General features: G+C 37.3%; 1 protein-coding gene across 4 annotated transcripts in view; it reads left to right on the top strand.

Moving 5' to 3' along the window:
• PRMT3 (protein arginine methyltransferase 3) overlaps positions 1–14,196 on the top strand; it is a 131,991-nt gene that overhangs the window by 84,405 nt on the left and 33,390 nt on the right. For all 4 annotated transcript variants that reach the window (XM_033203909.1, XM_033203911.1, XM_033203913.1 and 1 more), the window contains 2 exons: positions 2,138–2,325; positions 4,947–5,033. In XM_033203909.1, the coding sequence (XP_033059800.1) occupies positions 2,138–2,325; positions 4,947–5,033 (275 nt within the window). The remainder of the gene's footprint in view (positions 1–2,137; positions 2,326–4,946; positions 5,034–14,196) is intronic.

The raw sequence follows: 14,196 nt of genomic DNA, 5'->3' as shown, positions 1-14,196 counted from the left end.
AGAATAATTTAGTGCTGCTATTAGTGAATAATAAAATTGCTAAGGCTGTGGAAATAAATGTTTGGAAGGAGAGGGTAATTTTTCTACTATTTACACCTGAAAGCTAGTTAATACTCATGGTTTTGTTTGTTTGTTTGTTTGTTTGTGCTGCGTTTCTTTGGTACATTTGTACTTGTTTCAGTTTGCTGATATGGGAACATGTGATTTATATTTTTAATTCTTGAGTACCCTAAAAGTTGATATTTGAGATATTGGAAAGACAAAGTTAATTTTGTTATTTCTTTACTTGTTATTAGTGGAGAGTTTCTCCTTAACTCATGTAACACTTACCTTCTTGGTTCTCTTCCTTTTGTGGCCCCAGCTTCTTGGTCAGGTTCCTTGAATTCTAGTATTCATTATCCACTCTCCCTAGGTCTCGTGAACTCCTGTTACTTATCTTTCATTTATATGCCTATGGTCTCCAAATGTATGTCTTCAACTTAGATAACCTCTTTTGAATTTCAGACCTTTGTATTCAGACATTTTTATCTGTTTGTCTCTTAAGCACTAAATGCTCCTGTTCCTTTTGAATCTCCCCATATTTATGTCCTATTATAATATATACCGTCACAATCTGTGCTGTTACTGAAGCTAAATGCTGTCATCCTTGACCTTTTCCCCCACAGCCAGCCAGTCTCAAAGTCCTCTGAGTTCTACTTCATAAATATCCCTTGAATACGTCTCATCCTTTCCCTTCCCACAGCAATATCCTAGTTCAGATCACCTGGTTTATTTTAACGATCTCTTAATTTGTCTCAGTTTTCATCTTAGACTCTCCCATTATTCTCCACATTGCATTCTAGGTGGTTCATCTAAAATCAAAATCTAGTCATGTTGCTACCCTATGTAAAATTTTTTACTGGATTATCATTATTCTTAGAATAAAGTCCAATTTACTCATTTGGTTTACTCAGCATGTAGTCTTTGGTCTCTACCTAACTTTCTAGACTTTTGTCTATTTCTCTCTAAATTAGATTGTATATAGGCCATCCCATCTATTGTGACCCTTTATCCACACTGCTGCTCACTTTGCCTAGAATACGCTTTCCCTCCCCACTCCCAACTCACTGGGCTTCAGTTCTTATCTTATATATTATCCCTTCTCTCCTGCCCCAGCCAAGTCTGAATTAGCTAGTTTTGCCATGAGCCCATGAGCTCCCTTAGTACCTTGTATGCTCTCACTCTTAGTATTTATTACCTCACAAATAACTGTGCATTTCTTCCTCAAAAATTATCTAAGTTTATTGAGGGTAGTGATATGTGTCCATAGTCTGTAAATTAGACTGGCACATATGTCTGGCACATACTTTATGCTTATAAATACTTTTCTATTAAATGAGAGGAATATGAAGTGGTCTTCTGTATAACGATAAAACCGTATTACATGATTTTCTTACATGCTACATATCTTTTTAAATGATTTGTCCTTTTCTACATGTAAAGATCTAGTACCTTTTATGTTAGCACACTTTAAGTTTTAATATCAATAAATATGTTTATTTCAGGATTGTTTAATTATATGATCCTATTTTACTTCAGACCCTATCATTGGAATCCCTGTTTTAATCTTATCATCATGATAATGGGTATCTGGTTTTTTGTTTTGTTTTGTTTTGTTTTTTTGAGATGGAGTCTCGCTGTGTCTCCCAGACTGGAGTGCAATGGCGCGATCTCGGCTCACTGCAAGCTCTGCCTCCCTGGTTCACGCCATTCTCCTGCCTCAGCCTCCCGAGTAACTGGGACTACAGGTGCCCGCCACCACGCCCAGCTAATTTTTTGTATTTTTAGTAGAGACAGGGTTTCACCGTGTTAGCCAGGATGGTCTCGATATCATGACCTCGTGATCCACCCACCTCGGCCTCCCAAAGTGCTGGGATTACAGGCGTGAGCCACCACGTCCGGCCAATAATGGGTATCTGTTTTTAAAAGAGGCTACAAGATGAAGCATGGTTGTTTTTCCTGATCTATACCTTCATTAATCTCCCATTGCTAGTAATCCTTACTGATGGATTTGATATTTATATTTAGCCTTTAAAAACAATATATTCCGTAAGAAAAGGAGATAATGCTTAATTTTGGGGCATTTTATTTGTTACAGTCTACCCTGACATTTGCACTATCAGCCTTGTAGCAGTGAGTGATGTGAACAAACATGCTGATAGAATTGCTTTTTGGGATGATGTCTATGGCTTCAAGATGTCCTGCATGAAGAAAGCAGTTATTCCAGAAGCTGTTGTGGAAGTTTTAGATCCGAAGACTCTTATTTCAGAACCTTGTGGTATTAAGGTAGGTGTTTTGCCAACTTTATTTTTTATAATGGCATTGCTATTTTTCTTAGTTCAGCATTTGAAATTAATACATTGATTTTATATGTGGGCTTTCAAAACAGTACTTTTCCCATTGTAGTCAGTCTAAAACAAATTGAGGTCATAATGTTTACCAGTTGACTATATCATCTCTCTGGAATCACTTCTCTATATATTAAAACTCCTTACACTCAGTTTTACAGTCCTTCAAATCTAACTCTGAACCAGTTAATAATTTATATTTACTTTGGCTTAATCAAGGTAAAAAGTCCTGCTGTATTATTAGTTCTGCTTCATCACCCCCTCCTAGCCTTATTTTAGCTTCTCATTTATAGCCAGATTATTCATTCGTGTCATATATTCCACACAGTTTAACTTCTCTCATTCAGATTTCTTCCAGTGTTTTCAGGTGAATTACATATACTGAATTTGCCCAGGAAACGAAAGCCCTACTATGTTCAGATTTCTCAGTTAATTACTTTTGTATTTTGTCAACTTATTTTTTGCCATGTTAATCTCTTGTTTTATTGTGAATTTTTCTATGTTGAATTTACATGGGTTCACTAATAACTTTACAGCAAAAAATAATACTGCTTAACTCCTTAATTTGTCTGTTTCAACTAGATAATCAAATCTAGAGCAGTATGTTCAGTGTTAGGTTCAGGATATTGTCTTTTTTTTTTTTTCTCTTGAAACAGAGTCTCGCTGTCACCCAGGCTGGAGTGCAGTGGCGCGATCTCAGCTCACTGCAATCTCTCTGCCTCCCAGGTTCAAGCGGTTCCCCTGCCTCAGCCTCCTGAGTAGTTAGGACTATAGGCATGCACCACCATGCCTGGCTAATTTTTTGTATTTTAGTAGAGATGGGGTTTCACCATGTTGGCCAGGATGGTCTCGATCTCCTGACCTTGTGATCCGCCTGTCTCGGCCTCCCAAAGTGCTGTCTTCTCTTTTTAATCATGCTGTTACTTTCTATAGCATCAATATTTCTTCTCTGTACAAAGTATTTAGTACATATTTAATTTTCTTAAATGGATACAGCATTAAAAGTTAGTATAGAGTAATAAACGTGAAGTTTCTTAACAAGAGCAGGCTGATTAAAAGTGCGTTCAGCTTTTAAGAAAAACAGTTTGCTTGATGGTTATAAGACTGTTCAGTGCTCTGGTACACTGATAGTAAAGGGTTTATTTGGGCTCTTTGGCTCAGGATAGGAGTGTACAGTTATGACCAAGTAAGCCTTAAAGTTGAGCAGAAAGAGTTGGTGGAGGTTGCTGATTTCTCTCTCTAGTGATCTCTGCTTAATGCAAAAACTACTGTCAATAAATGGTTGAGATAGAAAAATTTAGAACTGAAAACAAGGTGTTAAAAAGTGTATGTACTCCTTTTTTTTTTTTTAACATTTATTTACATTTATTTAAGTAAATAGTTTGTTCTGTATTCTCCAGTCCTCCCACAAACACATTGTGCTGTTAAAATTTTTTCTCAAATTGTTTTCAATAGTGTCTCAGGTGTGTGGTTACATTAATTGTATTCACTGGGTTATGATCTTCTCCTGACTGGTCAGCTGATGACGGTCTTTACAGCACATTTCTGATTAGACTCCTGTAGTTGAAAGATGATTCCATCCCTTCTCCTAAGTGTAATAGAGGAGGATTTGAAAAAGGCAGAATGGGAAAATAAAGATAATTTGCTATTTTTTTCTCCGGGTTGAATCTCCATAGTTTTGCTGTTTTGTTTGAATTGTGTGGTTTCTCCTCATATCTAACAAAACCTATCTTAAAATACAATTATAGACATGAATTTTAAAACAACTGTCTTTTCATTAGCCTGTGTTTTCTTTTTTTTTTTTTTTTTTTTTTTTGTGAGACAGAGTCTCGCTCTGTCGCCCGCCCAGGCTGGAGTGCAGTGGCCGGATCTCGGCTCACTGCAAGCTCCGCCTCCCGGGTTCACGCCATTCTCCTACCTCAGCCTCCCGAGTAGCTGGAACTACAGGCGCCGGCCACCTTGCCCGGCTAGTTTTTTGTATTTTTTTAGTAGAGACGGGGGTTTCACTGGGTTAGCCAGGATGGTCTCGATCCCCTGACCTCGTGATCCGCCCGTCTCGGCCTCCCAAAGTGCTGGTATTACAGGCTTGAGCCACCGCGCCCGGCCAAGCCTGTGTTTTTAAGTTGGCAGTTCCTATAAATGTATTGACTGTTATCACACATTATTTATAGCAATTGTGGTGGGTGTACCATACACGTTAGGCAAAATGTTAGGTGAAACACAGGAAAACATTTTTTATTTGAAAGTATTTATTTTAGTGTGTCAGGAAAACTTTAGCACATTAGAGCTATGATTTGATAAATACTGTTGTTTACAAGGAGTCTAAGTTAAATGAATTTAAGGAAAAATTAACAAAATGATAGTACTAGTACTCCTTAAACTTATAAATAATTCCAAAAACTAGCATGTAGTTAAAGTTTGCAAAACATTGGTTTCTAATAATCATTTGTGCATAAAAGAAGTAGTTTTTGTCTGGGTTGTTTTTGTTGTTTTGTTTTTTGGGGCTTTTTTTTGGACTATTTTTACTAAGCTCTTTCTTCACTCCTTTTTAATGGGTAGCATATAGATTGCCATACAACATCTATCTCAGATTTGGAGTTTTCATCAGATTTTACCCTGAAAATCACAAAGACATCCATGTGCACGGTAAGCTATTTTGTTCTGCTTTTACAAATTTCACTAGCAGTGCAGTTGATTGGCAGGCTAATCAGTTTAATTACCAGGCTTGTGACAAATGAAAACGACTATTGCCTCTGACAGTCTACCATTGCCTTTGCTAGGCCGTTGAACAGATCCAATTAATAGGTCAGTAAACTTCAAAAAAGTTTAATTCAGTAGAAAAGGTATTAGGAAACCCTGTTTACATAATGATTTTTCTTTATAGAGTCTTCATCATTTCCTATCACGTGATTAGTCAAGAGTACTCAACTTTATCTTTAAAGACCAAAGTTCATACCGTATTCCTCCCTTTAACTCTTAACATTTAATTTAGATGGAAGATATGTTTATTTGGTAGAATATTTTATATTTATGTATGAAAAAATTATAGAATTGTTATTGAGTTAACTTTCAAAAATCTCATAGTTACCTTTCTTTCAAAAATCTAATAATAAATCTAATAATAATTTAATGGTCTAATAGAAAAAAATCCTTTGGAAACGTTAGGGAGATCTGGGTTCATATGTGGTTCTACCACTTATTTCATTGTTCAAGTTACCTAAGTAATCTGTACTTCAGACTATTTAATTCCTTTAAGAAAAATGGGGATAATTATATTTCGATGACTTATTACATGGATTAATGAGATATATGTGAAAGCACCTACAATATAGCCAGAAACATTAATTATTAAAATATAAAAAATTTTCCCCTCAATTTATAAATGTTTATTAAGATGACATTTACTGCTGTCAGGAGACTCAAATTGTTCATAAGATGTGCTCCTTTATAGTATGAGTTTATATAGGTGGTATTAACATGAATATATTATTTTTAAAATTTATGGTTTTTAAAACTATGTCGTCAGAAGTTACCGTTTTTATGGAAAATTGTATTGTCAGAATCTGTAAAATAGATTATAAGTCATGTTAACATTGAGTCCTCTGCCTGATTCTTCTAAATATTTGGTTGAGATTGATATACACAAGACTTCATGTCTTCTTTACAGTCATTTCAGTTCATTTTGATTCAGCGATTGTTTTATATTCAAATAAGTTTAACAATGTACTTTGATGTTTTGAGGGCTTCTTCTTTTAGTTGAAGTTGGCTTTATAATTTTTTAAAGTTTAAATATCCAGATTCCAGATTTGCGACTTTGGAGCACTCATCAATCATTTATTTAATTAACAAAAAGCAAAATTTGATTCTTTGTATTTTCCATGCATTTTCTAATTCTGCTTTTTAGTAATTATTTTTGTCAATTGAAATTAGGCTAAAGACTAACTCCTAGACTTTCCTCTGTTTTGATATTAGTAATACATGAGAGTTGAAAAAAGACCATCTTGACTGATGAAAATTGATCAATCATCTGTAAAGGAATTCCTAGATATAAATGGTCATATCACCAGTATTAAGTATATATTTCACATATATTTTCAGTGACTATCACATGAATCAAAATAGAGCAGATGTGAAACTCTAGTGAAGATGTCAAAAACTGTTGTGCATATTTGTGAACTCTATATAGATAGAAAAGTTTATTGACTTTCATTGAAATGTTCTTTTTTTTCTAGTTTATTGGTCAGGGTTCTTAGTTTTAGACAACTGAATTTAGATCAGTTGTTTAAACTGAGAGATTTATTAGAGGGAATACAGTAGTTTCCAGATACATTGGGAGAGCAAAAGGAACAGACTGTATTTTGAACTTCTAGAAACTTCTAGAACCACACCTTTAAACTGGCCTGCTACAGAGCTGCCTGTTTTAAATCGCCTACCAATGTAGGTTCTATTTACCCTAATTCCCCTGGCCCACTCCGTGTTAGCTACCACTGACAACCCCACATGAATGAAACCCTTTACTACCATCCTGGTTCCTGGTCTTCTGTCCTCCCAACCCATGTAGGTCCATTTCCTCCTTTCAAATCTTCATTCAGCATATCTGCTTGGTGAATCTAGGTCATTTGGGGCCCTAGCTGTCAGTAAGTTTTGGAAAGTAGTTTTAGCTACAGTTTTGTACTACAGATCTGGAGTTTCATAACACATATATGGAATTGTTTTCTATTTCCTAGTATTTAGGATAGAGTACAAGAAGGTTTGTATTAAATGGAACTGTATCTTTCAGTCATCTTAGTTTTATTCTGTATACTTAAAAGAGTAAAAAGAAACAAAACAAGAAAAAAACTGGTAAAGTCTAATTCAGAGATTGTAACTGAACTTTTAATATTGAAGCGTCAAAGTGTCAAGTAGTTACTTTCTGCATTTGTCCCTGTACAAAGTTCCATAAGAAAAGTGAATTTTAAGTAAACTGTTATATTATATCTCTGTAAAGTACCTTTTATTTAGATTTGCATTTTTAGTCTCACCTTGCCTGAATGGTGTTTATGAAAAAGTTTGTTTGGAAATTAGATGAGCCTGAGGTTTGCAAAGAAGGTGGCAGGTTGGAGTGGAGTTTTAGGTGTCTAGTCACTGCTGAATAACCTAGTTCCATAATTCACCTCAGGAAGAATGTATTGTTACAAACCATTTATTGGATGCGTGCCAGGTACTGAAGATAAAATATTTTAGTAGTTAGCATTGAATGTTAACTCTTCTGATGTTATCCTTTCAAATTCAGTTAATACTATCAGAGGAAGATAACTTATATCAACAGTCATTGAACACTTGAATGTCAGATAATGTGCTGATCACTTTAAAAGCATTAGTTAGTTCTCGTAATAACCATTTGAGATGAGTACTCATATTATTCCCATCTTGCTGGTGAAGGAAAAAATTGCTATGTTTTACTTGTGAAATAAAATCTCCTTACTCTTTTCTGACCTGAAAAACCTTCTTGGTGGGATTGTAGAAACTATTAAAAGAACATTGAGAAACTTTTGAATAAGATCTCAAGGGGTAGAAGAAAGCGGGCTTCGTGTTGCATTTGAAACAGATTTAACAGTGTTTATTTTTGGCAAATAATCCAGCAGTTGGAATGAAGAGGGAAAGAGAATATGTATAATCAGAATTCACTCTTCTTAGAGACAGGCCTCACAGATTCATGTGATGAAGTCAGTACCATAGTTCATCCTCTTTGTAGCAGATAGGAGGTAGATCTTTGAAGTTTTCCCTATAAGTCAGAGTAAGCTTATACTTGTTTGGTTAAACTAATTTACATTTCCACCAACCGTGTAAAAGTGTTCCTCCTCTACAACCTCACCAGCATCTGTTTTACTTTTTAATAATCGCCATTCTGACTGGTATAAGATGGTATTTCCTTGTGGTTTTGATTTGCATTTCTCTAATGATCAGTAATATTGAACTTTTTTTCCATATGTTTGTTGGCCACAAGTGAAGAAGTATTCCTGTCCTTTGCCCACTTTTTAATGGTTTTTCTTGTAAATTTGCATTAGTTCCCAGTAGATTTTGAATATTAGACCTTTGTCAGATGGATTGCAAAAATCTCCCATTGTGTAGGTTGTCTGTTCATTCTGATGATAGTTTCTTTTGCTGTGCAGAAGCTCTTTAATTAGACCCCATTTGCCAATTTTTGCTTTTGTTGCAATTGCTTTCGGCATTTTTATCATGAAATCTTTGCCCATGCCTATGTCCTTAATAGTATTACCTAGATTTTCTTCTGGGGTTTTTGTAGTTTGGGGTTTTACGTTTAAGTCTTTAATCCATTTTGAGTTAATTTTTGTATATGGTGTAAGGAAGGGGTCCAGTTTTAATTTTCTGCACATGGCAGCCAGTTCTTCCAGCACCACTTTATAGAGACTCCTTTCCCCTTCGCATGTTTTTATCAGGTTTTTTGAAGATCAGATGATTGTAAGTGTGAAGTCTTATTTCTGAGCTCTCCATTCTGTTCCATTGGTCTATGTGTCTGTCCTTGTACCAGTACCATGCTGTTTTGGTTACTATAGCCATGTACTATAGTTTGCAGTTGGGTAGCATGATGCCTCCAGCTTTGTTCTTTTTGCTTAGGATCATCTTCACTATTCAGGCTTTTTGGTTCCACATGAATTTTAAAATAGTTTTTCTAATTCTGTGAAGAATGTCAATGGTAGTTTAATGGGAATAGCATTGAACCTGTACATTACTTTGGGAAGTATGGCCATTTTCACAATCTTGATTCTTCCTATCCCTGAGCATGGAATGTTTTTCCATTTGTTTGTGACGTCTTTCCTTGTGCAGTGGTTTGCAGTTCTCCTTGAAGAGGTCTTTCAGTTTCCTTGTTAGTGATATTCCTAGCTATTTTTTGTAGCAATTGTGAATGAGAGTTCATTCATGATTTGGCTCTCTGCTTGCCTGTTGTTGGTGTATAGAAATGCTAGTGATTTTTTGCTCGTTGATTTTGTATCCTGAGACTTTGCTGAAGTTGCTTATCAGCTTAAGAAGCTTTTGGGCTAAGATGATGGAGTTTTCTAGATACAGGATCATGTCATCTGCAAACAAAGATAATTTGACTTCCTCTCTTCCTATTTAAATATGCTATATTTCTTTCTCTTGCCTGATTACCCTGGCCAGGACTCCCAATACTATGTTGAATAGGAGTAGTGAGAGAGGGCATCCTTGTCTTGTGCTTGTTTTCAAGGGGAATGCTTCCAGCTGTTGCCCACTCAGTATGATATTGGCTGTGGGTTTGTCATAAATAGCTCTTATTATTTTGAGATATGTTCCACCAATACCTAGTTTATTTAGAGTGTTTAACATGAAGGGATGTTGAATTTTACTGAAGGCTTTTTCTGCATCTATTGAGATAATTGTGTGGTTTTTGTCATTGGTTCTGTTTTTGTGATGAATCACATTTATTGATTCCATATGTTCAACCAACTTTGCCTCCCAAGGATGAAGCCAACTTATTCGTGGTGGATAAGCTTTTTGATGTGCTGCTGAATTCAGTTTGCCAGTATTTTGTTGAGGATTTTTGCATTGATGTTCATCAAGGATATTGGCCTGAAGTTTTCTTTTGTTGTTGTAGCTCTTCCAGGTTTTGGTATCAGGGTGATGCTGGCCTCATAGAATGAGTTAGGGAGGAGTCCCTCCTTTTCAATTTTCAATTATTTTGAATGGTTTCAGTAGAAGTGGTACCAGCTCCTGTTTGTACCTCTGGTAGAATTAGAATACAGCTGTGAATCTATCTGGTCCTGGGCTTTTTTTTGTTGGTGGGAGGACGGGGCATTGATAGGCTATTTATCACCACCTCAATTTCAGAGCTCATTATTGGTCTGTTCAGGGATTCAATTTCTTCCTGGCTCAGTCTTGGGAGGGTGTATATGTCCAGGAATTTATCCATTTCTTCTAGGTTTTCTAGTTTACATACAGGTTTTTATAGTATTCTTTGATGGTTGTTTGTATTTCTGTGGAGACCATGGTAATTAATATTCCTTTACCATTCCTGATTGTATTTATTAGATCCTTCTATTCTTTATTATCTAGCTAGCAGTCTATTGTATTAATTTTTTCAAAAAACCAGCTCCTTGATTCATTGATGTTTTGAAGAGTTTTTTTGTGTCTCCAGTTCTGCTCTAATCTTGGTTATTTCTTGCCTTCTGCTAGGTTTGGGGTTTGTTTGCTTTTGGTTCTCTAGTGCTTTTAGTTGTGATGTTATGATGTCGATTTAAGAACTTTCTAGCTTTTTGATGTGGGCATTTAGTGCTATGTATTTCCCTCTTAAAACTGTGTTAGCTGCATCGCAGTGATTCTGGTATGTTGTCTCTTTGTTCTCACTAGTTTCAAAGAACTCCTTGCTTTCTGCCTTAATTCCACTTATTTACCCAGGAGTTATTAAGCAGCAGGTTGTTTAATTTCCATGTAGTTGTGTGGTTTTAAGTGAATTTAATTGTGCTGAAGTCTGAGAGACTGTTCTATCAGTTCTTTTGCATTTGCTGAGGAGTGTTTTACTTCTGGTTAACAGCTCCTGTAATGTTTTATCATGATTCTTAGCTTCTTTACATTGGGTTACAACATGCTCCTTTAGCTCAGCAAAGTTCGTTATTACCCACCTTCTGAAGCCTACTACTTCTGTCAATTCAGCCATCTCAGCCTCAGCCCAGTTCTGTGTCCTTGCTGGAGAGGTGTTGCAGTCATTTGGAGGAAATGAGGCACCGGTTTATTGAGTTTTTAGCATTTTTGTGTTGATCCTTTCTCATCTTTGAGGTTGTTAACCTTCGAATGGGGTTTTTGTCAGGTTTTTCATTGATGTTGTTTTCTGTTTTTAACAGTAGGGCTGCTGTGGGTCCATTCCAGGCCCTAGTTACCTCAGTTTCTCTCATACCAAGTGTCATACAGGGTTTGACCAGTGAAGGCTGCAAAACAGCAAAGATGGCAGCCTGCTCCTTCCTCTGGAAGCCCCATCCCTGCAGGGTACTGACCTGTTCCCAGCCTGAACTGCACCCCTAGGAGGTGGCTAGAGACCCCTGTTGGGAGGTCTCACCCAGGTAGAAGGAATGGGATCAGGGATCTGCTTAAAGAAGAAGTCTGGCTCCTTTTTGGTAGTGCAGCTGCACAGTGTTGTGCAAGACCATTCCTTGTCCAGACTATCTGGACTCTCCAGAGCTGGCAGGCTGGAATAATCAAGTTGACAGAACTGCAGAGATGGCAGCCACCCCTCCCCCTGGGAATTTGGTCCTTCTCAGGCAAACCTGACTGGAATTCCAAGCCAGTGGGGCCCACAGAATGACACTACTTGCTTCCTGGATTCAGTTCTCCTCCTAAGAGTATGTAGGGACAGATCTCTGGCCTTGCCAGGAATCCTGGAGCCAAAGTATGCAAAACTCCTGAGTCTCTGTGTATGGCCCAGCAGCTGCTCTGCCAGGACTCTGTACAGGTCTGTGTATTGGACCTGTATATGTACAGGTTTTTATAGTATTCTTTGATGGTTGTTTGTATTTCTGTGGAGACTATGGTCAATACAGGTCTGTGTATTGATCCTGGTGGTGTGGCTTACAAAGGGATCTCCTAGGTGCAAAGATCCATGGGAAAGGTGTGGTTTCCTGGGCAGGATCGCACAGTCAGTCACCACTTCCCTTGACTGGGACTGAGTGTTCCTTTGGCTTCGTGCTGTTAGAATGCTTGTTCTTCAGTCCTGCAAGGAAAAAATCAGCATTTAGACAAAAAGTTCTCTCAGCAAGGCAATTTTACTTTCTGCAAAACGGGCGCTCCTTGTGGATAGAACAATGGCAAGAGCACACTTGAACAAAGGAGGGAAGCAATTCATGTCTTTTACGCAGCTTGTCTTTGCTGCTATGTCTTGTTTACATTGGCTGGAGCCAGACCTCACAATCTAAACTAAAACCTAACTGGATAATAATTTAAAACTTTTCTAAATAGGTGAAAGCAATGGAAGGACAAAGGAAAAGAGGAAGTTGTTTACTAAAGGACTTAGAAAAGTAATAACATTCTTAAGGCTGCGTGCTGGGACATGCCTGTGAGCACGTCTAGCACAACTATCTTGGTTAAGGTACAAGGACATAGAATGTACTACTTGCCTGTGAGCTACTTAGGATAGGGCTTAACAAAGAGTTATTAGCACAAAGCAAGGAGGTTTGAACAAAGTTAGTCTTTAAAAGAAATTATTTCTAACATTTATGATTATTATTATCCTTTAACAAGAAGGGAAACCTTGAAGAGGAAATGTTACTTTCTACAGTGCTGCTCCCGGTTGGGCCGTCACCCCACCCTGCTTTTCTTCTGTTTCTGTGGGTCAAGCTGTTTGCCCAGTCAGTCCCAATACGACAACCTGGATACTTCAGTTGAAGGTGCTGAATTCATTTGCTGCTTTCATTTGCTGAGTGCTGCAGACTGCAGCTGCTTCTAATCGGCCATCTTGGCCCCCTTAGTATTATAATCTTATGGGACCACCATTGTATATGCAGTCATTGACTGAAACATTGATATGTGGCACATGACTCTGTTTTTACTTAAAAACCTCTTAAAGTCCTTTATTTTGGATTCTATCAAACTTCACAAATTTGAGTAGTGTCATGAGAGATATTTAATGTCTTTTTATTTCTTTTGAGACGGAGTCTAGCTCTGTCTCCTGGGCTGGAGTACAGAGGTGCAATCTCTGCTCACTGCCACCTCCACCTCCCAGGCTCAAGGAATTCTCCTGCCTCAGCCTCCCAGTTGCTGAGATTACAGGCACATGCCACCATGCCTGGCTGATTTTTGTATTTTAGTAGAGATGGGATTTCACCATGTTGGCCAGGCTGGTCTCGAACTCCAGACTTCAGGTGATCCGCCCACCTCAGCCTCCCAAAGTGCTGGGATTACAGGTGTGAGCCACTGCGCCCACCTATTTAATGTCTTTTTAATAACCTTTTAAATCTTTACATTCACAGATTTAAACAAATATTAAATGCTGACTATGTGCCAAGTACTTGTCTATAAAGCAGGCACATAAAAACAAACAAAACATGGCCGGGCACTGTGACTCACACCTGTAATCCTAGCACTTTGGGAGGCCGAAGCGAGTGAATCACCCGAGGCCAAGAGCTCGAGATCAGCCTGGCCAACATGGTGAAATCTCATGTCTACTAAAAATACAAAAAAATTAGCCGGGTGTGGTGGCAGGCGCCTGTAATCCCAGCTACTTGGAAGGCTGAGGCAGAAGAATTGCTTGAACCCAGGAGGCAGAGGTTGCAGTGAATGGAGATCGCCCCATTGCACTCCAGTCTGTGCAATAGAGCAAAAACTCCATCTCAAAAACAAAACAAAACATATTCTCTGCCCTGGAAAGGCACTTAAATGAAAGGAGGCAAGTACTGTGAACATTTTAATATGAATGTAAAGATTTAAATATAGAGATATACAGAGTCTCTGGGTTTCTGGAGGAAAAATGTAGTTAATAAATTTTACAGCCAACATTCCATGAGGAAGTGAAAAACTTTGCCCCTCCCAAAATGAAGGAAAAGCTTGAAGTATGGTAGTCACTTCTTAAATTCCTTTTGAATAATTTGTTTTCACCTACTTTTAATTCATTATTTCTTTTTTGTATTCTTTCTGCTGTTCATTTTTAGCCAATAAATATTTTTATTTCAGATTTTTTTTAGTTGTACAATTTCTATTTTCATTTTATCTCTTGAACCAGTTTGATCCATCTTTTTATCTGAATTCCTTGACATTTATAATCATTCTTTTAAGATGAATTTGCTTATTCCCCAAGTGCTCTGTG

Source organism: Trachypithecus francoisi, unplaced genomic scaffold, assembly GCF_009764315.1.
Source record: "Trachypithecus francoisi isolate TF-2019V2 unplaced genomic scaffold, Tfra_2.0 Lachesis_group8, whole genome shotgun sequence".
In the NCBI taxonomy this organism is placed as follows: domain Eukaryota; kingdom Metazoa; phylum Chordata; class Mammalia; order Primates; family Cercopithecidae; genus Trachypithecus; species Trachypithecus francoisi.
The sequence above is the reverse complement of the archived record's forward strand: the minus strand, read 5'-3'. Positions and strand labels throughout refer to the sequence as shown.